The 25,759-nt window shown below is 52.8% G+C and overlaps 1 protein-coding gene across 2 annotated transcripts in view; it reads right to left on the bottom strand.

The window, feature by feature from the left end:
• ZNF366 (zinc finger protein 366) overlaps positions 1–24,210 on the bottom strand; it is a 136,627-nt gene extending 112,417 nt beyond the window's left edge. Inside the window, exon 1 of one of the 2 annotated variants that reach the window (XM_063963880.1) lies at positions 24,088–24,210. In XM_063963880.1, the coding sequence (XP_063819950.1) occupies positions 24,088–24,158 (71 nt within the window). In that variant the 5' untranslated portion in view covers positions 24,159–24,210. The remainder of the gene's footprint in view (positions 1–24,087) is intronic. The other variant, XM_063963881.1, reaches the window with a different exon arrangement.
• Between the last annotated feature and the right edge of the window lie 1,549 nt (positions 24,211–25,759).

Genomic DNA, 25,759 nt, shown 5'->3' with positions numbered 1-25,759 from the left:
CCTCCGGCGGCCGGCGGCCGCTCTGCACGTGGCGCGGGTGCGCGCGGTCCGGCTGGGCCGCGCTCCCCGGCGTCTCCCGCGGGCGAAACGACTTCCCTCCCTCCTTCCATAAGTGCCTCCGGCCCTCCTCCTCCATCCCCGCGGTCGGCTCTCGGCGGCGTCCTGGGGGCACAAGCTGTGCCGGACGGCCGCGGCAGAGCTGCGGGGGGCGAGGGGGGGGTCAATATGCAGCTGGGGGATATGAGCCCAGGGCAGCGGGTAGCGGCTCCCGCTGTCCCCGAGACAATACAGGGCCCCATACTACCCCCCTCCAGCGGGGGGTTTAGCACACCGCACCTCAATTTAAATAATATTGGGCCGTTTGGGCCTAGTGTCGCCGGGGCCGGGGACGTGGCAGCGGCGGCCGCCACACCCGCCCCGGCGGCAGTCACATGGCAGGGTTTTCCCCAGGCCTCGGTGGCCTGCTCGGGCTCCTCCTGGGTGTCAGACGCCCCGACGCCATTAACGGCGCCCCCGCTCGTCGGTTTTCAAACCCCTCTCCACGCCCTTCCCGGTCCTTTTCAGTTTGGGTCCACACAGACATCCGTCTCGGCGGCTTATATGACGCCCGGCGGGGCGCTTTCGGTAGCAGCGCAGCAAGGCTTCGCGGGGAGCCAGTCCTTCCCCGGGGGTTTTGCGTGGCCTCCGGCTCCAGCATTCCCCGTAGCCGCCAGCATGCCTTCCATGGGCTTCATGACGGTGTCCGGCACACAGTTTTCCCCGCACGGGGCCAGCGCGGGCGCCGGCGTGCAGTCCACGTGGTCGGTCGGTGGCCCCCGAGTCGCGGTGCCCTTGCCGGCCTTTGCGGGCCTGCAGTCAGGGCAAGCACCGGGCGGTGGGTATCAGGTGGCACAGAGTTGGCCCCCTCTCGCGGCGCCCCCTCAGTTCCTTCCGGCGTCATACGGATGGGCGGGGGCGGGCGGCTGCCCGCCACATACGGCGTGGCGGCCGTCTTACCCCGCGAGTTTCGGTGCAGTGAGCGGGTCAGCCTTTACGCAGTCGATCGGGTACACCTCGGCGGGGGCCCCCTCCCTGCAGCTGCCGGGCGGCCATCCGCCACGGAACGGGGGGACGGGCTCTCCGCCTCCGCATTTGCGGACAAGTGTTAATGATGTTCTGGTTCCCCCGGTGCCGGTTGTCCCCTCTTTTTCTCCCTTGCAGGTTCCGTCTAATTCAGGGGCTACGCCCGTCACGAGGCGAAGGTCACGGACAAGCGCGACTGCGAACGTGGAGGTACGGCCATCAGCGGAGGCGGGTGCAGCGGACGACGCGGTTCCGGGTCCTTCAAACTCCGGTGAGCTAAATATTCCTTTACACGTTTCAACTTGTAGTTCCTCGTCTTCTAGCAGCGTATCATCCGGCTCTCCGCGGCGCCCGCGTAAATTAGCTAGGCTCATTGCGCGGCGAATGGCCAAGGAGGCGCACAAGGTGGCCGCTCCTACGCAGGTGGTCCCCTCCGACCCTCCCCGTTACGGCGAGATGGTACATTGCGCCAACACGGCAGTGACAAGAGGGGTTCGTAAGCGCATGCGGGAAAAAATACGTAAGGGGAAGTATGTAGACATATTCACCCTTACAGAGGAAATGCGGCAGGGTTTTGACGCGGCCAAGAAACCGGGTGGTATTGGGGAAAATGCGTTTCGCAATTTTCACCAGTGGCTGCGTGGGTTTTTGGTGTTCATGGCTTGCTACACGGAATCGCGTCCCGCGGAGTATGCCAACTTGGTGAAATATTTGTTTTTAGTACACGATATGTACTTAAAATCCAAGGGTTCCGCGTGGCGGGATTACGACGAGAAGTTTCGTCGCAATCAGGATGGCAACCCCACCCTGCCCGCGGGTTTTAAGGATGTTGAGGTGTGGTTGGAGGTCACGCAGCAGGTCAAACCCACCCCGGACGTCACGGCCAAGAAGCCCGGGGCGGCCGGGGCGGTGGCTTCTCGATTGACGGGAAAAGGCAAGTGCTTTGCCTACAACGACGGCAAATGCGGCAAAGGAACGGGCTGTCGTTTTCGCCACTCATGCAGGTTGTGCGGAGCCAGTCACCCGGCCAAGGAATGCACCGCGGCGACAGGCGGTAAGCCTGCCGCTTCCACCGAGGCCGGTGGAATTGGCAAGTAAGGCCCGATTATAGTTCCCGAGTTGCAGCGCTGGCTTACCTTGTACCCCGATGAGTCGGCGGCATCGTTTCTCTTGCAGGGCTTTCAGCACGGTTTTCGTTTGCCAATCCCGGATTCGGTGTATGTGGTTGCACGCCAGAATTTGAGATCGGCTCGGGAATTCCCGCAGGAAGTCCGGCGGAAGGTTGACGGGAAAATTGGCATGGGGCGCATGGCTGGGCCCTACGCCCTTTCCCCGTTGCCCTCCTTGTGCATTTCCCCAGTAGGGGTAGTGCCCAAGAAGGCCATAGGTAAGTTTCGTTTGATACAGCACTTGTCGCACCCGCCGGGGCTGTCGGTCAACGACGCTATCCCGGAAGCCCAATGCAGAGTTCGATATCAGTCGTTTGACGACGCGCTGCGATTAGTGCGGGATTGTGGTCCGGGGAGTCTGTTGGCAAAATTGGACGTGGAGTCGGCCTTTCGGCTACTCCCGCTACACCCAGATTCCCTGCGGTTTCTGGGTTTCAAAATAGGGGGCGAATTCTACGTCGATCGGTGTCTCCCCATGGGTTGCTCTGTCTCCTGCGCCTACTTTGAGTGCTTTAGCACGTTTTTGCACTGGTGCGTCCAGACCGCCTCCGGGCAGATGGGGGTGGCTCACTACCTGGATGACTTTCTTTTTGTAGGCCCCGGAGACAGTTCGGTCTGTGGGGACATTTCTCTCGGTGGCCAGGTCGTTATTCTGCGCTTTAGGGGTACCGGTTGCGCAGGATAAGTGCGAGGGTCCTTGCACTTGTCTTAGCTATTTAGGTATCGAGATTGACACGGTAGGGGGGTGCTGTCGCTTGCCCGAGGATAAGGTGCGGAAACTATTGGGTTTGATTACAGACTGTTTAGGAAAACGCAGGGTTCGGCTTAAACAGGTGCAGTCCTTGCTTGGTTCTCTCAATTTTGCGTGTCGGATTATCCCCATGGGTAGGATTTTCTGTCGCAAACTTGAGCGGGCCACCGCGGGGACGGTTCGACAGAATCACTCCGTGTACCTTTCCCGCGAGATCAAGGATGATTTGCGGATTTGGGTCTCGTTCCTGGTGTCCTTCAACAGGGAAGTGTTGTGGCCCGCTCCTTGTTGTTCCAGTAAGCAGCTGCAGTTGTTCACGGATGCTTCAGGCAGTCGAGGTTTCGGCGCGTTCTTCGCTGGCTCATGGTGCGCTGCGGCCTGGCCGGCATCTTGGGTAACGCGTGGGTTTACCAAGAACCTGCTTCTGCTGGAATTGTTCCCGATCTTAGTGGCGCTTGAGTTATGGGCCGGACGGTTCGCAAATAGGGACATTTTGTTTCTTTGCGACAACTTAGGGGTAGTGCATGCGATTAATAACCAGCGTTCCTCATCTCCGCAGGCGCTGCGATTGCTAAGGCATTTAGTGTTGGTTTGTTTGCAGCGCAATATTAATTTTAGGGCTCGCCACGTACCTGGAGTTGACAATGGAATTGCGGATGCATTGTCCCGGTTCCAGTTTGACAAATTCAGGACGTTGGTTCCGGGAGCGGAGGCAGAGGGGTTACAGTGCCCACCTTCTGTCTGGCAGATGGTCGAAGCGGTCTAACGGCGTTGGCCAGGTGTGCACTGGCTCCCTCTACGCTACGAGCGTATGATGCTGCATGGCGGGATTGGTCAGCCTTTCAGAGTAGGTACGGGGTAGCAGGTGAGTCCTCGGCCGACGCCCTGTTGACCTTTGTTTGGGAGCATTACCAAAACGGTAGGTCAAAAGCGGCCATGGCTACTGCCCTTGCGGGCATCGCCTTTCACTCGCGACTCCACGGGACAACGGACCCCACGGGGTCGTTTGTCCTTTCCAGAGCGCTGAAAGGTTGGGCTAGGTTGCACCCGGCGCCTGCGGATTCACGTAGGCCTATAACGTTGCAGCTGCTAGCGGAATTGCTGCGTGTGCTACCTCGGATTGCGTCCTCGGAATTTGAGGTGGCATTGTTTAGTAGCGCGTATGCCCTTGCCTTTTTCGGGGCTTTTCGGGTGAGCGAGCTAGTGGCGAGCAGCAAGGCGTCCCGGGAATCGGGTCTGCTCTACGAGAATGTGCGCTTGCAGGAGGGCCTGTTGCTCTGTAGGATTGTGCGGTCCAAGACAGATCAAACAGGTCGGGGTCGCTGGTTGTCCTTGGAGGCTCAGGGAGGTATGGGCGTTTGCCCGCTGCGGTTGACGCAAGAGTATGTGCGGTTAAGACCTCCGGGGGGCAACCAGTTGCTGGTGCACGCGCAGTTGGACCCTCTGACAAAGTTTCAGTTCTCATCGGTGTTCAAGAAATGTTTGACGGCGTTGGGCTTGCAGGAGGCGGACTTCGGTACTCATTCCTTTCGGATTGGGGCGGCTACCCATGCGGCGGCCGCTGGTTCATCACCAGCGGCTATTCGGGAGTTGGGTCACTGGAAGTCGGCCTCCTATAAGTCCTATGTCCGTATAGATAAGTTATAAGTGCGCCTGTTGCGCTAACCCAAAAACGTGTTTACTCGTCGGTTTTTGAACGCTTACCGTTCAGGAATCGAGGGTGTGAAGCGAATTTTTAAAATTTTTCCTCCGAGGGGGCCCAATTTCAATTGGCTGTTCTACCAAGGTCCACGGGAGGTTTTTTGAGTTTTCTCCTTCACTTGGGTTTTATTGGTTACGTTGTGTTTAAGTTACAGATTATGTGCATAATCTGACATTAGGATATTTTCTTTTACAGCTGTCAGCAATTTTGGAGACCACATATGGATGGTTGGTCATTCATATGTTTTTTGGGCGGAGAAACATCCCATGGCATCTAGGGCGACTGAGATTTTTGGGTCCCGGCAATTTAGATGGTTAGGTGTTAGGGGCATGTTATGGGGTGATTTGTTGCGCGTCCTTTTTTCTAGGGAGCGCCGCTGGGGTCGCCCCAGTTGTATTATCATTCATCTGGGTGGTAATGATCTGGGCCGAGTTAAAGGCATAGACTTGATTTTGTCTATAAAGGCGGATGTGGTGGCGATACGTTGTCACTGGCCTGGGGTATGCATTGTCTGGTCGGAAATGGTGCCCCGTTTCCATTGGCGTGGTGCGGTGCGTTTCTCGGCGCTGGAGAAAGCACGCAAAAAGGTGAACTCGACGGTGTCTCTGTTTGTCAAGGCCATAGGCGGAGTGGCAATTAAGCATCCTCTGCTGGTGCTGCGGAACAGGCAGTTCTATAGAGACGATGGGGTTCACCTTTCTCCGGAAGGAGTGCAGTTTTTTCTGGAAGATATTTTCGGTCTTTTTCGTTAGAGCTAGTTAGTTTCTGGTTGGTTAAGGTTCTGTTTGCGGATGGCGGTGGCGGTTTGGAAAACCTTGGTGGCGGGAAATCGCTGCCAACCAGCTGTCACACAGGCATAAGTGGTCATTGTGGGGCTCCCTCTTTAAATGGACGGCAGGTGTGTCCTTTTCTTGCGGTTGGACATTTAGACGTTCCCCTGCGGGAACCGAACGTTTGCCAGAGAAAGAGGGGTAAGGCCAGCACAATGCGGGTTATGCGGGAAGGAGGCGGGGTATGTGTACTCCCCTCCTTGGTTTGGTGGTTTGTCATCTAGGTGACGGGTGCTGGTGTTTGGCAGCGGTTTTCTGTTTGCCATCCTCCAAACTAAAGTTAATATATATTCAATTCAATTCTAATTCGGCCTCAATTATTAGTTTAAAGAGTTGGTCAGCGATTAATAAACATCGTCTGACCTTTAACTCCAGCTACTGTGTCCGTGTCTTTATTTCAGTGTGTGGTGTGGTTTTATTTAGTGATAAGCTAGCTTAAGTAAAAGGTTTATGTAATCACAATAAAGTTATGAGCGGCTTAGATAAGCTGAAGGCTGCATAAGCCTGAGGCCATATAAGCGATCAACTTTTTGTGATTGGTTGTTAAATGACTAAGCAGTTGCTAGGCAGATCAGTTTTCCCGGTTGGTTTTTTCCTATTGGTTTAAGGGGTTGTGCATCAGGATGAAGAGGAGGGTCTTAGGTTAGTATATAGGGGGTGGCCATCTTGCTAGACTCCCTCTTGCCTTTCAGTTTATGCCCGCCCGCCCTCCCAGAATGCGTCTACGTTTTTTGTTCTTGCTGTGGGCTATTGAAAGCCAGATTGGCGGGAAATCGCTGCCAACCAGCTGTCACACAGGCATAAGTGGTCATTGTGGGGCTCCCTCTTTAAATGGACGGCAGGTGTGTCCTTTTCTTGCGGTTGGACATTTAGACGTTCCCCTGCGGGAACCGAACGTTTGCCAGAGAAAGAGGGGTAAGGCCAGCACAATGCGGGTTATGCGGGAAGGAGGCGGGGTATGTGTACTCCCCTCCTTGGTTTGGTGGTTTGTCATCTAGGTGACGGGTGCTGGTGTTTGGCAGCGGTTTTCTGTTTGCCATCCTCCAAACTAAAGTTAATATATATTCAATTCAATTCTAATTCGGCCTCAATTATTAGTTTAAAGAGTTGGTCAGCGATTAATAAACATCGTCTGACCTTTAACTCCAGCTACTGTGTCCGTGTCTTTATTTCAGTGTGTGGTGTGGTTTTATTTAGTGATAAGCTAGCTTAAGTAAAAGGTTTATGTAATCACAATAAAGTTATGAGCGGCTTATAAGGCACAATTATCCCTATGGCTACATGCATTTTAAATAAAGTTTCTCGTGGCCACTTACAGTATATGGAACCTCTTGTAAAGCACAATACACGAACAGATTCTGCAAAATATAAAAGTCTTTTCTTCAACAAGTAGATCTTACTAACTTTGGGCTCATTTACATTTGGATGTAAGTCATTATTATACACGCCTCTCAGATGTAGCAGTACACGTCTGCACTGATAGGTGTTACTTTCACATCTCCCTGAAATGCTTTTCCAAAAGTAGGCAAGTATGAGTAGAAGGTCACAATTTTTTTTACAAGAAATGTTAATTTTTCTTCATGCGCTGGCAGCGCTGTAAGTCAGGGTGACTTCAGTGCTGCTGCTCCATCATCTCCAAAGCGGTGCTGCATACTCCCACTGGCTTGCCTGGGTACTTGCGGTGGGGACGTCTGCGGTCATAGGCACAGCCGTGGAATGCTCCCTGGGTTCATGTGGCTGCTACTGGGAGGCAGGTAACTAAGAAGGTCTCCTAGTGGGACCCGCCATTAAATCGCATTCTGACCGCGGTCTGGGGAGACTGACCGCGGTGCTGGCGTGGACACTGTCACCGAGTAGAGACCACCATGGCATAAGGGCAGAGGTTTAGGTGTATTAACACCCAGTTTAATAAGGCCCTGCAGTTGGGTGGAAGACCAGCATAGGGGAGGCGGCGCTTGACCTCTAGCCCCTCCCCTGGCTCTGGGTGACATCTACATCTGATTTCCCACCCTTGAGCTGCTTCACTCTCCCACTTCCCTCACAGGAGACACAGGGCAGTCATCTTACAGCATAGCTGGTCTCCGGGAGTGCTGGGCAATGTCTCCCTGTAAAAAATGCCTGAACATGACTGCTTTTTACAAACACTTGAGTATCCTACCTGTCTCATGTGTTACTGTTAGACAGTGTTAGTTGAGAATATTGCTACCTGCAACTAATTTGCACAAGTTGTCTCCTATATCTTCCAGTCTCCATGCTGCAGTGGAGTAAGTTCAACCCAGTTGCCTGGAGGCAAGGTAAATATTGGTGACCCCCCCCTACATATATAGATATATATACACACACACACACACACACACACACACACACACACACACACACACACACACACACACACACACACACACACACACACACACACACACACACACACGTGTATATATATATATGTATTTTTATATATATATATATATATATATATATATATATATACTGCTCAAAAAAATAAAGGGAGCACTAAAATAACACATCCTAGATCTGAATAAATGAAATATTCTTATTAAGTACTTTGTTCTTTACATAGTTGAATGTGCTGACAACAAAATCACACAAAAATGATCAATGGAAATAAAATGTATTAACCCATGGAGGTCTGGATTTGGAGTCACCCTCAAAATTAAAGTGGAAAAACACACTACATGCTGAACCAACTTTGATGTAATGTCCTTAAAACAAGTCAAAATGAGGCTCAGTAGTGTGTGTGGCCTCCACGTGCCTGTATGACCTCCCTACAACCCACACAAGTGGCTCAGGTAGTGCAGCTCATCCAGGATGGCACATCAATGCGAGCTGTGGCAAGAAGGTTTGCTGTGTCTGTCAGCGTAGTGTCCAGAGCATGGAGGCGCTACCAGGAGACAGGACAGTACATCAGGAGACGTGGAGGAGGCCGTAGGAGGGCAACAACCCAGCAGCAGGACCGCTACCTCCGCCTTTGTGCAAGGAGGAACAGGAGGAGCACTGCCAGAGCCCTGCAAAATGACCTCCAACAAGCCACCAATGTGCATGTGTCTAGTCAAATGATCAGAAACAGACTCCATGAGGGTGATATGAGGGCCCAACGTCCACAGGTGGGGGTTGTGCTTACAGCCCAACACCGTGCTGGACGTTTGGCATTTGCCAGAGAACACCAAGATTCGCAAATTCGCCACTGGCGCCCTGTGCTCTTCACAGATGAAAGCAGGTTCTCACTGAGCACATGTGACAGACGTGACAGAGTCTGGAGACGCCAAGGAGAATGTTCTGCTGCCTGCAACATCCTCCAGCATGACCATTTGGCAGTGGGTCAATAATGGTGTGGGGTGGCATTTCTTTGGGGGGCCGCACAGCCCTCCATGTGCTCGCCAAAGGTAGCCTGACTGCCATTAGGTACCGAGATGAGATCCTCAGACCCCTTGTGAGACCATATGCTGGTGCGGTTGGCCCTGGGTTCCTCCTAATGCAAGACAATGCTAGACCTCATGTGGCTGGAATGTGACAGCAGTTCCTGCAAGACGAAGGCATTGATGCTATGGACTGGCCAGCTCATTCCCCAGACCTGAATCCAATTGAGCACATCTGGGACATCATGTCTCGCTCCATCCACCAACGCTACGTTGCACCACAGACTGTCCAGGAGTTGGCAGATGCTTTAGTCCAGGTCTGGGAGGAGATCCCTCAGGAGACCATCCGCCACCTCATCAGGAGCATGCCCAGGCATTGTAGGGAGGTCATTCAGGCACGTGGAGGCCACACACACTACTGAGCCTCATTTTGACTTGTTTTAAGGACATTACATCAAAGTTGGATCAGCCTGTAGTGTGTTTTTCCACTTTAATTTTGAGGGTGACTCCAAATCCAGACCTCCATGGGTTAATAAATTTGATTTTCATTGATAATTTTTGTGTGATTTTGTTGTCAGCACATTCAACTATGTAAAGAACAAAGTATTTAATAAGAATATTTCATTCATTCAGATCTAGGATGTGTTATTTTAGTGTTCCCTTTATTTTTTTGAGCAGTATATATATATATATATATATATATATTTACAGCGCCGGCTACAGGCCTACTAGCACCCTGAGTGAGAGAATTTTGAAGCACCCCCCCCCCCTTTTTCCCCCTGGAAAAGTGGGCGTGGCCTCGCAACTTCATATTATCAAACTATAAATATATTTTCATACCCCCTCTACACACACAATTAGCAGCCTTACACATAGCAGCCACAGTAGTGTTCCTTACACATAATGTCTCCAGTATAGTGCCAGATACACATAACGACCCCAGTAATGCAGTGCCAGATAGACATGATATGCTTCCCAGCAGTGCCAGATAAACATGATATGCATCGCAGCAGTGCCAGATAGACATGATATGCCCCACAGCAGTGCCAGATAGACAAGTCCCCACAGTGCCAGATACATATATGCAGTGCTTACAGTGGTCCTAGAGAGGTGGGCACGCATCACAAAAAGGGGGCATGCTCTCAAAACAAAAGGGGCGTGGTCTCAAAACAAACGAGGCGTAGTCACCCAATAGTATCACCAATTCAAATTATGCCGCACAGTAGCACGATCTTATTCATATAACACCACATAGTAGTGTCCCTTATTCTTGAAGATGACACACATTAGTGCCCCTTATATACAAAGCCCACAGTAGTAGCACCCCAAATACACATAATGCCCACAGAAGTAGTGCCCTTTATGCAATACCCTCAGTAGTAGTGCCCCTTATGCAATGTCCACTGTAGTGGTAGTCCCCATAGTATTGGTGCCCCTTACACAGTGCCCCCAGTAGTAGTGCCCTTATGTCCCCAGGAGTGATACCCCTTAAGTGCCCCCTATGCAATGCCCTCATTAGTAGTGCCCCCAGTAGTAATGCCCCAGTAGTTATGCCCCCTGTATATTTACCCCCAGTAGTTATGCCCCCAGTCAGAAGTACCCCAGTAGATGTCCCCGCATTAGTTATGCCCCCTGCAGATGTGCCCCCTGTAGTTATGCCCCAAATAGATGTGCCCTTATTAGTTATGCCCCCAGTAGATGTGCCCCCATTAGTTATGTCCCCAGCAGATGTGCCCAAATTAGTTATGCCCTCAACAGATGTACCCCTATTAGTTATACCCCCAGCAGAATTTCCCCCATTAGTTATGCCCCCTGCATATGTGCCACCATTAGTTATGCCCCCAGCAAATGTGCCCCCATTAGTTATACCCCCAGCAGATGTGGCACCATTAGTTATGCCCCCAGAAGATGTGCCACCATTAGTTGTGCCCCCTGCAGATGTGCCCCCATTAGTTATGCCCCCAGCAGATGTGCCAGTGTAGTTATACCTCCAGCAGATATGCCCCATAGTAGCGCCGCTTAAACACACACACACACACACACACACACACACACACACACACACACACACACACACACACACACACACAATAATAATAATCATGAAACACTATACTTACCAGTCCCACTCCTGCTTTCCGGACCACGCTGCCCTCCGTCTGGCCGCCCGCTCTTCGGAACTATGGGAGAGATGTCATGATGTCTCTCCCATAGTGCCGCCAGCCGCACACTGCCTGAGCCGGAAGCCGGAGCTCAGGAGTGAGCTCCGGTCTCCGGAAGTCACTGAGGGGAAGGAGCCAGGCTCCTGCTGGTAACACAATCTCAGCGGGTGCCCAACATTTCCCTCCTGGGTTAGGTGAGCAGGAGGAGGCGGAACTGGTTCCGTCTCCAAATGGAACTGATGGGGGGTGGGGCACAGTGATGGAGGGAGCGCATTAATGGCCACACATGGGGGTGACAGTACTGGGAAATCGGAGGGGGAGTGCGGGGGGCACACTGCTGAAAATACAGATGAGGGATGCAGAGGGGGTTTACTGGTGAGAGGCTAATGATGGTGGCAGAGATGGGAGGCTGATGATTGTGGCAGAGATGGAATGCTGATGAGGGTGGCAGAGATTGGAGACTGATGAGGGTGGCAGAGATGGAAGGCTGATGAGGGTGGCAGAGATGGAAGGCTGATGAGGGTGGCAGAGATGGGAGGCTGATAAGGGTGGCAGAGATGGGAGGCTGATATGGGTTGCAGAGATGGAATGCTGATGAGGGCGGCAGAGATGGAAGGCTGATGAGGGTGGCAGAGATGGAAGGCTGATGAGGGTGGCAGAGATGGAAGAATGATGAGGGTGGCAGAGATCGGAGGCTGATGATGGAAGCAGGTATGGAAGGCTGATGAGGGACGCAGGGGTGGGAGGCTGATGAGGGATGCAGAGAGGAGAGACTGGTGAGGGACGCAGAGATGGGAGGCTGATGAGGGACGCAGAGATGGGAGAGAAAGATTGAATGGGGGAACAGTCTGGGAGACACATTATTAAAGGGGGCAGTAGCATGTGGGAGATAACGTGTGGCTGAGAGACGCAGAGGGAGGTGATGGTGTGGCTGAGAGTAGCAGGGAGATATGACGGTGTTGGTGACGTAGGCAGCAGATGACGGTGTGGCTGAGAGACGCAGGGGGGAGATGGCGTGGCTGAGAGACGCAGGGGGGAAATGGTGTGGCTGAGAGATGCAGGGGGGAAGTGATGGTGTGTCTGAGAGACGCAGGGGATAGAAGGTGAAACAGGTGGCATGAGTCAGGTTGCACCTCTGTTGTATGACGATTACTTTGGTTATATTCCTACACAAACAGGCATCGTCTGGACCATGTGATTTACAACTTGAATAGTAAATACCGACTGAAGATGCTGTCTGACCAGGGAGAATACATTTCTTCAGAAGTTCCCCATTGTGAGAAACCATCATATAGGTAAGGTGCATTTGGAATAGAAAGGAATGTTCCCAGAGTGCCGAGAAATGGGTGTCATGTCATGTTGACGTGCACCCATTTTCAGTGGCCACTCAGATTGTGGCATGTGGCCATGCCCATTTTTTGGCACGTGCCTTCGGAGCAATTTTTCTACTTGCACCACTATAGCTCTATCTCTAAGTAGTAGTGAGTAAGAGGTACTATATATAGAATTTATGGATGGGTGAGAGGTATATCAGTGGGTGTGTGTAGTCAGAGGCGTCACTCACCTCTGTGACACCCGGTGCGGCAACGAGGATAAAAGGGGTGGGGCTTCGCGGGAATGGGCGGGTCTTAAATAGAGGGCGGGGCTTCACGGGCTGAATCCATTTTTAAACCATTGCAGGCGCGCAAAGGGGGCGGGGCTTTGCGGAGGGGCGGGGCTTTGCGTCCCGACACCCGTGTTTTTTTTTCACTGGGGGGTGTGGGAGGTGAGGGCTGACTCTCGGGAGGTGCTGTCCCTGCAGTGCTGGCTCCTACAAAGTGACAGGAGCCGAGTGCTGCACATAATATAACAGTGCAGCACTCGGCTTCTGTCACTCTGCAGGAGCCGGCATTTTGGTGTCACCCCTCGGCGGGTGACACCCGGGAGCGGGCCGCACCCCCCGCACCCTCCTTGTGACGCCACTGGGTGTAGTATATGGAGAGATGTTCTAAAGACAGACACTGTTGCAATGAAGCCTACTCTATGTTGGATATCTGATTTTCTATCAGTGTGCAAATATGGCAACATCCACTCAAGTTTCTACTGTTACTATGCAAAGATAGTAACAGTAGAATCCTCAGGACACCTCCCCCAAATCTTGGTGGTTTTTTTTCTATTGGGGGGGCCCAAAACATATTTTTGCACCTGGGCCCACCGCACTCTACTTCCGCCACTGAGTGTGGCATAATATAAAATGGGGACACTGTATGTCATAATGTGAATTGGAGGTACTGACTGTACTACATAATGTGTAATTTCAGCCCTACAATGTGACAGAACGTGAACTAGGGCACTACTATGGTTTAGAAAATTAATTAGAGCACTATTATGGGACATAACAGTAATGATTACTGCAGAGTAGTGTCTCTTCAAAAGCATTGGGACAAGGGCCCCTTTAAAATGTTGCTATGGTACCTGCAAAGATCTGGCTACACCCCTGTCCCAAAGATATCAGTGTACCGGGCCCCAAGATTTCTGTTGCTGGCCCTGACCCTAACTCAGGCCCCTGAACTAACCCTAATGCCTTAACACTAAAGGACAGACTGGATGGGCCATGTGGTTCTTATCTGCAGTAAAATTTTATGTTTTTATGTGTACACTGTATTGCAAGAAAATATCTGTGAATCCAACGGTACCATACGTGCGGTATACACCAGGCACCTGTGGGATGAGAACTTCTCCCCTAATTGAATTCAGGATGAGAAGGCTGTGGTTGGCGGCAGCGGTACGGAGGAGGAGTCTGCGGGTTGTGGTCAGTTGCAGGGGCGGTGTGGAGGAGGCTGTGGTCCTTGTCGGTGGTACAGAGGAGGAGGCTGTGGTCGGCGGCGACGGCTACTGTGGCCTTCAATGCGGGTCTGGTTATGAAGCCTCCCCTGCATCCAGTCCGCCTATCATTCCAAATCTGTTGTGGACTGGCAGCCAATCAAGAGCGGCCGTGCAGCTGCTCCTCATTGGCTGCCAGTTCGAGAGCTCCAATTGGCGCTTGAACAGCGCTAAATTTGAAGTGATAGCAGCGGGGGTCTTCAGCGGTCTGTGCTCGAAGTGCCAGTATGCCATGCCGGTGTCTACCAGCCCACTTCGAGCACCGTATATATATATATATATATATATATACAGTATATATATATACAGCATATATATATATATATATATATATATATATATATACACTATTTTTTTAAATAAACTCTCTGCCAAGTCAAGGGGGGTTGTGGGAGCACCAAACATATCGGTATACGGGGCCCCAAGATTTCTGTTGCCGGTGCTGGGTTTACACCCTTCCAGTGCTGAGTGTTACCTGCACCTCTAGTACCTTCCAGTGCTGAGTATTACCGATGCCTCTTATATACACCCTTCTAGTGCTGAGTGTTACCGGCGCCTCTAATATACACCCTTCTAGTGCTGAGTTTTACTGGCGTTTCTAGCATACACCCTTCCAGTCCTGAGTGTTACCTTCATCCAGTGTCGGACTGGGGCATGAAGGGCCCACCGGGGGAAATGCGGTCGTAGGGGCCCATGTTTAGAGGCTTGGCAAACCTTTAGTGTATGTTCTGGACCCCTTGATAAATTAATATAGTAAATACTGCTAGTGAATACATGATAATGTACCAGATGAATAACAGCAATATACTGTAGTGAATGCACCATAGTCCTGTGCAGTATAAGGTAACTTATGTATAGTGTATAACTCAAGTGCTCAGTCTGGAACCTGATCCCTAGAGGAGGGGGTGGGCTCCAGGCGGTGGGGCCTACCGGTGGTTTCCCCTGTACCCCTGTGGGACCAGTCCCACCATCAGGGCCGGTGCAAGGTGCCTCAGCGCCCTAGGCAAATCCTTAAGGCGCCCCCCCTCCCCAAAAAAATAAATAAATAATAATAATTAAATAAAGATATTGAGCCCCCCTGAAGTGAAAAAGTGCAGACACATCATCTAATAAGTTCCACCGCCACCGCCTGATGGTGGTCGCAGCTAGTATGCACGCATGACCTGTTCGCACGTTGGATGAGGGAGGACACGTGTGTGTGTGTGTGTGTATGTATGTATATATATATATATATATATATATATATACACACATACACACATACACACACATATACACATATATATGCAGTGGTCGAAGTGGAAATTTTGAGGTGGGGGTATGGAAAAGTTAAGGTTGTAACTATGCACATGCCGAAGAGATGCACGTGCTCTGGAAAAAGGGGACATGCACACGCAAAAGGGGTGTGTTTTCAGTGTAGTTTACTACCCCTTATACAGATTGTGCACCACAATAGTAGGACCCCTTATACTATCTAGTATAACTTATACCACACAGAATGAGCCAAAATTCACATTACATCACACGGTATGAGCCGAAATTCACATTATAGCACACGATATGAGCCGAAATTCACATTACATCACACGGTATGAGCCGAAATTCACATTACATCACACGGTATGAGCCGAAATTCACATTACATCACACGGTATGAGCCGAAATTCACATTATAGCACACGATATGAGCCGAAATTCACATTATAGCACACGGTATGAGCGGAAATTCACATATAGCACACAGAATGAGCCGAAATTCACATTATACCACACAGTATGAACTGAAATTCACATTATAGCACACAGTATGAGCCGAAATTCACATTATAGCACACTGAATAAGCCAAAATTCACATTACAGCACACAGTATGAGCTGAAATTCACATTATAGCACACAGAATGAGCCGAAATTCACATTACAGCACACAGTATGAGCTGAAATTCACATTATAGCACACAGAATGAGCCGAAATTCACATTGTACCACACAGAATTAGCCAGAATTCACATTATACCACACAGTATGAGCTGAAATTCACATTATAGCACACAGTATGAGCCGAAATTCACATTATAGCACACTGAATAAGCTGAAATTCACATTATAGCACGCGACATGAGCCGAAATTCACATTATAGCACACGACATGAGCCGAAATTCACATTATGCCACATGCAATGAGACAAAATTCAGGGAGAGTGACAGCAGGGACTGGAAAAGTGAGAGCGACAGGGAAAGTGACAGCAGGGACATAGGGACAGGGAGATTGACAGAGGGACAGGGAAAGTTACAGCAGGGACATAGGGACAGGGAGATTGACAGAGGGACAGGGAAAGTGACAGCAGGGACATAGGTACAGGGAGAGTGACAGAGGGGCAGGGAAAGTGACAGCAGGGACATAGGTACAGGGAGAGTGACAGAGGGACAGGGAAAGTGACAGCAGGGACATAGGGACAGGGAGAATAACAGGGTATGTGACAGCAGGGACATAGGGACAGGGAGAGTGACAGGGGGACAGGGAAAGTGACAGCAGGGACATAGGTACAGGGAGAGTGACAGAGGGGCAGGGAAAGTGACAGCAGGGACATAGGTACAGGGAGAGTGACAGAGGGACAGGGAAAGTGACAGCAGGGACATAGGGACAGGGAGAGTGACAGGGGGACAGGGAAAGTGACAGCAGGGACATAGGTACAGGGAGAGTGACAGAGGGACAGGGAAAGTGACAGCAGGGACATAGGTACAGGGAGAGTGACAGAGGGGCAGGGAAAGTGACAGCAGGGACATAGGTACAGGGAGAGTGACAGAGGGACAGGGAAAGTGACAGCAGGGACATAGGGACAGGGAGAATAACAGGGTATGTGACAGCAGGGACATAGGGACAGGGAGAGTGACAGGGGGACAGGGAAAGTGACAGCAGGGACAGGGAGAGTGACAGAGAGAGGGACAGTAAGGGCATACAGTAGGGACTAGGGAGAGCGAAACGCAGCAGGGTAAGATTACCTATTTAGCAGCTGCGGTGCATGAGGAGGCTGTGGTCAGCGTGGGGCGAAGGAGGCTGCGGTCTTTGGAGATGTTGCGGAGGTGCAGAGAAGGACTGAGGGCAGCAGAGGAGGACCGAGGGCAGTGGTGGTGCAACGTAGGAGGAGGCTGTGGTCGGCGGCCTTTGGTGCGGCACTGGCTCCTATGATGACCGTGGCGCTACTATTTCAAATCTGCTGTGGACCGGCAGCCAATCAGGAGCGGCCGCTCCCTGGTCTGCCTGCTCCCCAGTCACATGCCCCTGCCCATCACCATGCAAATGGAGGCATGCCGCAAATCCACACACCCCCGACTCACGGCACACCCCTTTCTTTAGTGCTCGCTCGCCCCCATTTACAGCATGTGCATTCACGCAGCTGGTTGTGCCCCCAATCTGTCCCTGCACCTGTATGTAATGAGCACAAGGCTGACAGAAGAGGCCACCTGTCCTGATGATCCCAGCCCCTTGTTGCTTCATTCTCACACTTGCAAGGCAGACACCTGCCTGTCAGTGAGCAGCAGTCTGCAGCCACGATCGCCAGCACCAGCAGGCTCCTCTGTCAGTGATACTTCCTCCCACTTTACCCCCCTGAGGCTCCCAGTTACTTCTGCCCCTCTCAGCTCCACCTGCCACCCACCATCCCCAGTCAGCCCGACCTCTCAGTACAGCCGGCTGACGGTGAGCACACTACTGTGCAGCCCCAACCAGCAGCAGCTCATCAGTCAGCCTGGCCACTTATCCCCGTCGGCTGCCTGCTGCAAATATGTGCCTGGCCCTCTGACCCCCTCCTCCTGTCCCACCTTCTTCTCTTCTAACATCCGCTGTCGGTCAGGACGCGCTACGAGTGGGGACTTGACCGAACCGGCAGTTGAAGAAGTCCTCCTTTCCACTCTGGTGAAGGCGCCGCCCCCGGTCATCGCGACGGGTGGGATGAAGGGGGGTGTGAGTGACGCAGCAGGGGGAGGAGGGAACAGCGCCGGACATGTGGCTCCAACCAGGACGAGCAGAGAGGTGCCTCACTTTTTTTTTTGGTACACTCAGCACCGCCCTCCAAGTGCCGGCGCCCATAGGCAGCTGCCTAAAGCTGCCTAATGGTAGCGCCGGACCTGGTAACATGCAGGAGCCTAATCGTAGGTGGGGAGGAGTGAGTAACAATCTTGCTGGAGCCCAATTGCGGGTGGGAGGGCGGGAAACAAGCGGGGGCCCAATCGTGGGGGTAGGGGGGATCAGGTAATAAGATGCGGGAGCCGAGCCCAGTTGCAGGGGGAGCAGGTAACATGTTGGAGACCAAACACACCAGGGGGAAGAGGGAAAAATGATGCGGTAACAAGATAAAGTAGGAGGGGGGGGAGGCAACATGTCGGAGCCCAATTGGGGGGGTAATCTAGTTACAAGATGCAGGAGGGGGGGAGGCAACATTTGGGAGCTGAATTGCGGGGGGGGGGGGATATCTAGCAACAAGATACAGGTGGAGGGGAGGCCACATGCAGGAGCCGAATTGCAGAGGGGTGGGGGGGAGAATCTAGTGACAAGATGCAGAAGGGGGGGGGGGCAACATGTGGGAGCCGAACTGCAGGAAGGGGGGAATCTAGTGACAAGATGCAGGAGGGGGGGGGGCAACATGTGGGAGCGAATAGCGGGGGGGGGGATCTAGTGACAAGATGCAGGAGGGGGAGGTAACATGTAGGAGCCGAATTGCGGGGGGGGGGGGGGGGGCGGAGAATCTAGTGACAAGATGCAGGAGGGGGGAGAGGAGGCAACATGTGGGAGCCGAATTGTGTGGAGGAAAGGAACTGCTAGTAACAAGATGCAGTAGGGAGGTGGGGGGGCAGCGGGAGCCCAATTGGGGGGGGGGGGTATTCTAGTTTCAAGATGCAGGAGGGGGGGAAGGCAACATTTGGGAGCTGAATTGCGGGGGGGGGGGGTGATATCTAGCAACAAGATGCAGGAGGAGGGGAGGCAACATGTGGGAGCCGAATTGCGTGGGGGGGGGAATCTAGTGACAAGATGCAGAAGGGGGGGGCAACATGTGGGAGCCGAACTGCAGGAAGGGGGGATCTAGTGACAAGATGCAGGAGGGGGGGTGGCAACATGTGGGAGCAAATAGCGCGGGGGGGGGGGGGCGGAATCTAGTGACAAGATGCAGGTGGGGCAACATGTGGGAGCCAAATTGCGCCGGGGGGGGGGGGGGGGGAATCTAGTGAAAAGATGCAGGAGGGGGGAGAGAAGGCAACATGGGGGAGCCTAATTGCGCGAGGAAAAGGAACCGCTAGTAACAAGGTGCAGGAGGGAGGGGGGGGAGGCAGCGGGATCCCAATTGACGTGGGAGGGGCAGATGACAAGATGCAGGGGGGGGGACACTCGGGGAGGCATCAGTATAGTGATCAGATGCGGGATCTCATGGAGAGGGGGGAGTGCAAACAACTTGCAGGAGACGATCGTGGGAGGGCGAGGGGTGAGAGCGTCGGTGCGGGTGACTAATCCGTAAGCCCAAACTCAGGGGGGGGGGGGGGGGTGTACGCCGGATCAAGTAAAAAAAGTTGCAGCAGCGGATTGGCCCAGCGGGTACCTGCTTACTGAGCCCGGGGAAGGGGGGGCGGGGGGGGGGGGATTCGGAGCGGGCATCATTTCACGGGAGACAGTTGCAGGGGGAGCGCCAGTGCTAGCTAGTAAGAATAACGTGCAGTGGGACTACTCGGGAGCACATGCGGCAGCACAGCAGCCTGATTGAATATTCCACTATGCGGGGCGGCACGTATATAATGCCGGGTGCTGCTATAGCAGAGGCGGGGGGGTGGGGGGATCGGCAGGGTTGCTGAAACAAGACTCACACAGTCAGTCACTCCCGTTGAAGTCAGACTTGATGGGCGCCCACGACCTGCTCCTCCTCTAAAGAAGGAGTTTGGATGAGCTGAGGCGCTCTCTTTTTCCTTCACTGTGCAGTGCCGCCCTCCAGTGGTCGCCGCCCATAGGCAGCTGCCTAAAGCTGCCTAGTGGTAGCGCCGGCCCTGCCCACCATGCCTTCATCCCTAGTATACACCCTTCCAGTGCTGAGTGTTATCAGTGACTCTAGTATACACCCATCCAGTGCTGAGTGTTACCGGCGACTTTAGTATACACCCTTCCAGTGCTGAGTGTTACCGATGTCTCTAGTATACAGCCTTTCAGTGCCGAGTGTTACCTGCATCCCTAGTATATCATACCTCCCAACTTCACGGTTGCATAAAGAGGGATTTTGGTGCGGCCCGCCGGTAAAAGGCGTGGCTTCGCGGGATTGCCACGATCATGAGCCACGCCCCCGCTTTTCGTCACTGAGTGGGCATGCCCAGCTCTCTGTTTGCTGCTGGCATGCCTCCGTCTGTAGTGAATAGACGCTGTGTGCGTCTATTCACCGCTGCTCTGCTAAGCGGGGCAGCGAGTGACAGAGCCTCCCAACTGCCCCCCCCCTTCACCGTGGGACACTGCGGCCCGCGGGTGGGACAGCGGGACAGTCCCAAAAAATGGGACAATTGGGAGGTATGGTATACACCCTTCCAGTGTTGAATGTTACCGGTGTCCCTAGTATACACCCTTCCAGTGCTGAGTGTACCTGCATCACTAGTATACACTCTTCCAGTGCTGAGTTTTACAGGCGTCTCTCGTATACACCCTTCCAGTGCTGAGTGTTACAGACACCTCTAGTATACACACTTCCAGTGCTGAGTGTTACCAGTGTCTCTAGTATACACCCTTCCAGTGCTTAATGTTACAGACACCTCTATTATACACCCTTCCAGTGCTGGTTTGTACCTGTGTCTCTAGTATTCGCCCTTCCAGTGCTGAGTGTTACCGGCGTTTCTAATATACACCCTTTCAGTGCTGAGTGTTACCGGTGTCTCTAAAATACAGCCTTCCAGTGCTGAGTGTTACCTGCATCCCTAGTATATACCCTTCCAGTGTTGAGTGTTACCCATGCCTCTAATATACACCTTTCCAATGCTGAGCGTTACCGGTGTCTCTAGTATACACTCTTCTAGTGCCGAGTATTACAGACACCTCTAGTATACACCCTTCCAGTGCCGAGTGTTACCTGTATCCTTAGTATACACCAGTGGTTCTCAAACTGTGTGCCGTGGGTTGGTGATCCAGGACCAATGCAAATGATTTATGGTCAATGTAATAGTCAAAACCAGTGCTGGTGGCTGCCAATCATAAAATATGTGGACATACAGAAACAAATCTTGTCCCTTACCACACATCTGAACCTAAGGATGACATATAAACACAAGTTACTTCATTTAATATTTCTTTCTAAATTTCTCAATAAGAAACTTTTGGCCTAGGGGTGCCGTGAAAAAAAATCTGACACTCTAGGGTGCCGTGATTCAAAAGAGTTTGAGAACCACTGGTATACACACTTTCAGAGCTAGGTGTTACCTGTATACACCCTTCAAGTGCTCAGTGTTACAGATGTCTCTAGTCTACACCCTTCCAGTGCTGAGTGTTACAGATACCTCTATTATACACCCTTCCAAATCTGGTTGTTACCTGTGTCTCTAAAACACACACTTCATGCTGATTGTTACCTGTGTCTCTAATATACACCCTTTAAGTGCTGAGTGTTACCTTCATCCCTAGTATACCTCTAATATACACCCTTCTAGTGCTGAGTGTTACCGGTGTCTAGTATACCCCCTTCCAGTGCTGACTGCTGAGTGTTACAGACACCTCTAGTATACACCCTTCCAGTGCTGAGTGTTATCTGCATCCCTAGTATATACCATACTTACCTACTTTTCTTCTCTCCTCTCCGGGAGATACTCGGAGAGGAAAAGCAGGTGGGCAGCGCCAGAGGCGGGGTCGGGCCAATGCCACCAGTAGGCCCCGCCCACTGCACAAGCAAATGCCGCAATTGGGTGGTATTTGCATATGGGTGGAGCTTCAATTGCGCAATTAGCATATAATCGTATCATTAAGCCCCGCCCCCTCCACCGGGTCCTCGATTCAGCACTATTTAGCTCCCCATTCTGCCCACTCTCCTAGGAAGTGGGCAGAATGCGGGAGGGGTGCTCACTCTTCCGGAGCTGCGGGGGACTCCCCGAGAAACCGGGTGTCTCCCGCAGAATCCGGGAGAGTAGGCAATTCTGGTATACACCCTTCCAGTGCTGAATGTTACTGGCGTGTGTCAGTGACGTGCAGTGAGGTCAGTGACTGGTGAGGCAGTGACTGATGGCGGCGGCATCCCCCCACCCCCTCCCTCACACGCCTATACCCCAGCCCTGCAACCTCCCTCATGCACCCATACATGCACCCAGCAACCTCCCTCAAACAATATACCCCAGCCCTGCACCCAGCAACCTCCCTCATGCACCCATACATGCACCCAGCAACCTCCCTCACACAATATACCCCAGCCCTGCACCCAGCAACCTCCCTCACACAATATACCCCAGACCTGCACCCAGCAACCTCCCTCACACAATATATACCCCAGCCCTGCACCCAGCAACCTCCCTCACACAATATACCCCAGCCCTGCACCCAGCAACCTCCCTCACACAATATATACCCCAGCCCTGCACCCAGCAACCTCCCTCACACAATATATACCCCAGCCCTGCACCCAGCAACCTCCCTCACACAATATATACCCCAGCCCTGCACCCAGCAACCTCCCTCACACAACATATACCCCAGCCCTGCACCCAGCAACCTCCCTCACACAATATACCCCAGCCCTGCACCCAGCAACCTCCCTCACACAATATACCCCAGTCCTGCACCCAGCAACCTCCCTCACACAATATACCCCAGCCCTGCACCCAGCAACCTCCCTCACACAATATACCCCAGCCCTGCACCCAGCAACCTACCTCATGAACCCATACATGCATCCAGCAACCTCCCTCAAACAATATACCCAGCCCTGCACCCAGCAACCTCCCTCATGCACCCATACATGCACCCAGCAACCTCCCTCAAACAATATACCCCAGACCTGCACCCAGCAACCTCCCTCACACAATATATACCCCAGTCCTGCACCCAGCAACCTCCCTCACACAATATACCCCAGCCCTGCACCCAGCAACCTCCCTCACACAATATACCCCAGCCCTGCACCCAGCAACCTCCCTCACACAATATACCCCAGCCCTGCACCCAGCAACCTCCCTCATGCACCCATACATGCACCCAGCAACCTCCCTCATGCACCCATACATGCACCCAGCAACCTCCCTCACACAATATACCCCAGCCCTGCACCCAGCAACCTCCCTCACACAATATACCCCAGCCCTGCACCCAGCAACCTCCCTCACACAATATATACCCCAGTCCTGCACCCAGCAACCTCCCTCACACAATATACCCCAGCCCTGCACCCAGCAACCTCCCTCACACAATATACCCCAGCCCTGCACCCAGCAACCTCCCTCATGCACCCATACATGCACCCAGCAACCTCCCTCATGCACCCATACATGCACCCAGCAACCTCCCTCAAACAATATACCCCAGACCTGCACCCAGCAACCTCCCTCACACAATATACCCCAGACCTGCACCCAGCAACCTCCCTCACACAATATACCCCAGCCCTGCACCCAGCAACCTCCCTCACACAATATACCCCAGCCTGCACCCAGCAACCTCCCTCACACAATATACCCCAGCCCTGCACCCAGCAACCTCCCTCACACAATATACCCCAGACCTGCACCCAGCAACCTCCCTCAAACAATATACCCAGCCCTGCACCCAGCAACCTCCCTCATGCACCCATACATGCACCCAGCAACCTCCCTCATGCACCCATACATGCACCCAGCAACCTCCCTCAAACAATATACCCCAGACCTGCACCCAGCAACCTCCCTCACACAATATACCCCAGACCTGCACCCAGCAACCTCCCTCACACAATATACCCCAGACCTGCACCCAGCAACCTCCCTCACACAATATACCCCAGACCTGCACCCAGCAACCTCCCTCACACAATATATATCCCAGACCTGCACCCAGCAACCTCCCTCACACAATATATACCCCAGCCCTGCACCCAGCAACCTCCCTCACACAATATACCCCAGCCCTGCACCCAGCAACCTCCCTCACACAATAAACCCCAACCCTGCACACCTGTACCCCAATCCTACCCCAGTCACCTTTCTCCTCTCAGTTTCTCTTGCAGCAGTGGGTCTGTCTGGGTCCCGTTGTGAGTGAGCCGAACGTGCATGTGTGCATGAGCGCTGGAAGGGGGCTGCCAGGCGAAGAGGAGCCAGCTACACGAGGAGCAAGCAGGGCTGCTGACAGGCATTGTTGGGGGCGTGGCCTAATAACAGACTGTGGCCACGCCCCCTTTCTAACCTTTTCTTTCTTTTTTTAACCCACAGCAGCAGGTACCGCAAGCCTGCAGAGCAGAGACTACGGGACCGGCCCACCGGAATTTCATCCAGACGTCCCGCCAGACCTCTCTAACTCTCAGTACAGCACTGACAGTGACAGCCAGATGCAGGTCACTTCAGTGCTGATCTGGTGCCCAATCATATCTGCTTTCAGTGACAGGGGTGTGTTTTCATATGGCCTGAAAGCACGTCCCTGCTCTGAGGCACTTGTAAAGGTGCCGCTTACAGTGATGTTTTTTAATGGGCTTTGACAGACCTCTGCTTGGCCCAGCCCCCTGCCCGCCCCCTGCTTCCAGCAACTTGCAATTGGCAGCGGGAGGCACTGCTCTCGGTGCCTCCGAAATCAATTTAAACAGGTATTTTCTCTGAAAATGATTACCATAATATAAAGAAGATACTTATAACACAGAATATGTATCATAAGTATCTTCTTTGTATTATTTTTAATCACTAATGACAGGGGAGGCACTGCCTCCCCTGCCTCCCCTGACTGCACGTCCCTGGCGTGTGTATTATACACCCTTCCAGTGCTGAGTGTTACTGGTGTCTCTAAAATACACCCTTCCAGTGCTGAGTGTTACCTGCATAACTAGTATACACCCTTCCAGTCCTGAGTGTTACAGACACCTTAATTATACACCCTTCCAGTGCTGAGTGTTACCTGCATCCCTAGTATACACCCTTCCAGTGCTGAGTGTTACAGACACCTCTAATATACACCCTTCCAGTGCTGAGTGTTACCGGTGTCTAGTATACACCCTTCCAGTGCTGAGTGTTACCTGCATCCCCAGTATACACCCTTCCAGTGCTAAGTGTTACAGACACCTCTAATATACACCCTTCTAGTGCTGAGTGTTACCGGTGTCTAGTATACCACCTTCCAGTGCTGAGTGTTATTCAGTGCCGGATTCAGGGCGGGGGGGGGGGGGGGGGGGGGGCACCCAGGCACGTGCCCCCCCTGTCATTTAGGATATATCCATAATACAGCAGCTGCATGGGCTGTGGGGACGCATGCAACCTGCAGACCCCACAGCCCATGCAGCTCCTGTATTATGAATATAGCGTGTCACCAGGAAGCACGGCTGGCTGGAGCGGAGTAGCGTGGCGGCGGCCGTGATTTGAGGGCACTGCTTCTACTTCCCCTCAGCCCGGACTACTGTGGCTGGGTCCCGCCGCTGCCTGTACACGCTGCAGTTGCGGTCAGTCAGGGCAGCCTGATCATGGCGATGCCCTTGTGTGTGCGGGCGCTGCGGCTCTCCAGGGCCGCCCGGTTCCTGGGCTCTCCCCGCTTGCAGAATCTCCACACCAGCTCCGCTCTGGCCTCCAAGGCGCCCGTGTCCACCGCAATGGGTCACGGTCACGACGACCATGAGGATGATATGACTGACTCCTATGCCAGGGTAAGACCCTCCCTTATATACCTATAGTGTAA

Source organism: Pseudophryne corroboree, chromosome 1, assembly GCF_028390025.1.
Source record: "Pseudophryne corroboree isolate aPseCor3 chromosome 1, aPseCor3.hap2, whole genome shotgun sequence".
In the NCBI taxonomy this organism is placed as follows: Eukaryota; Metazoa; Chordata; class Amphibia; order Anura; family Myobatrachidae; genus Pseudophryne; species Pseudophryne corroboree.
Note: the sequence above shows the minus strand (reverse complement) of the source record. Positions and strands in the feature narration are given on the sequence as shown.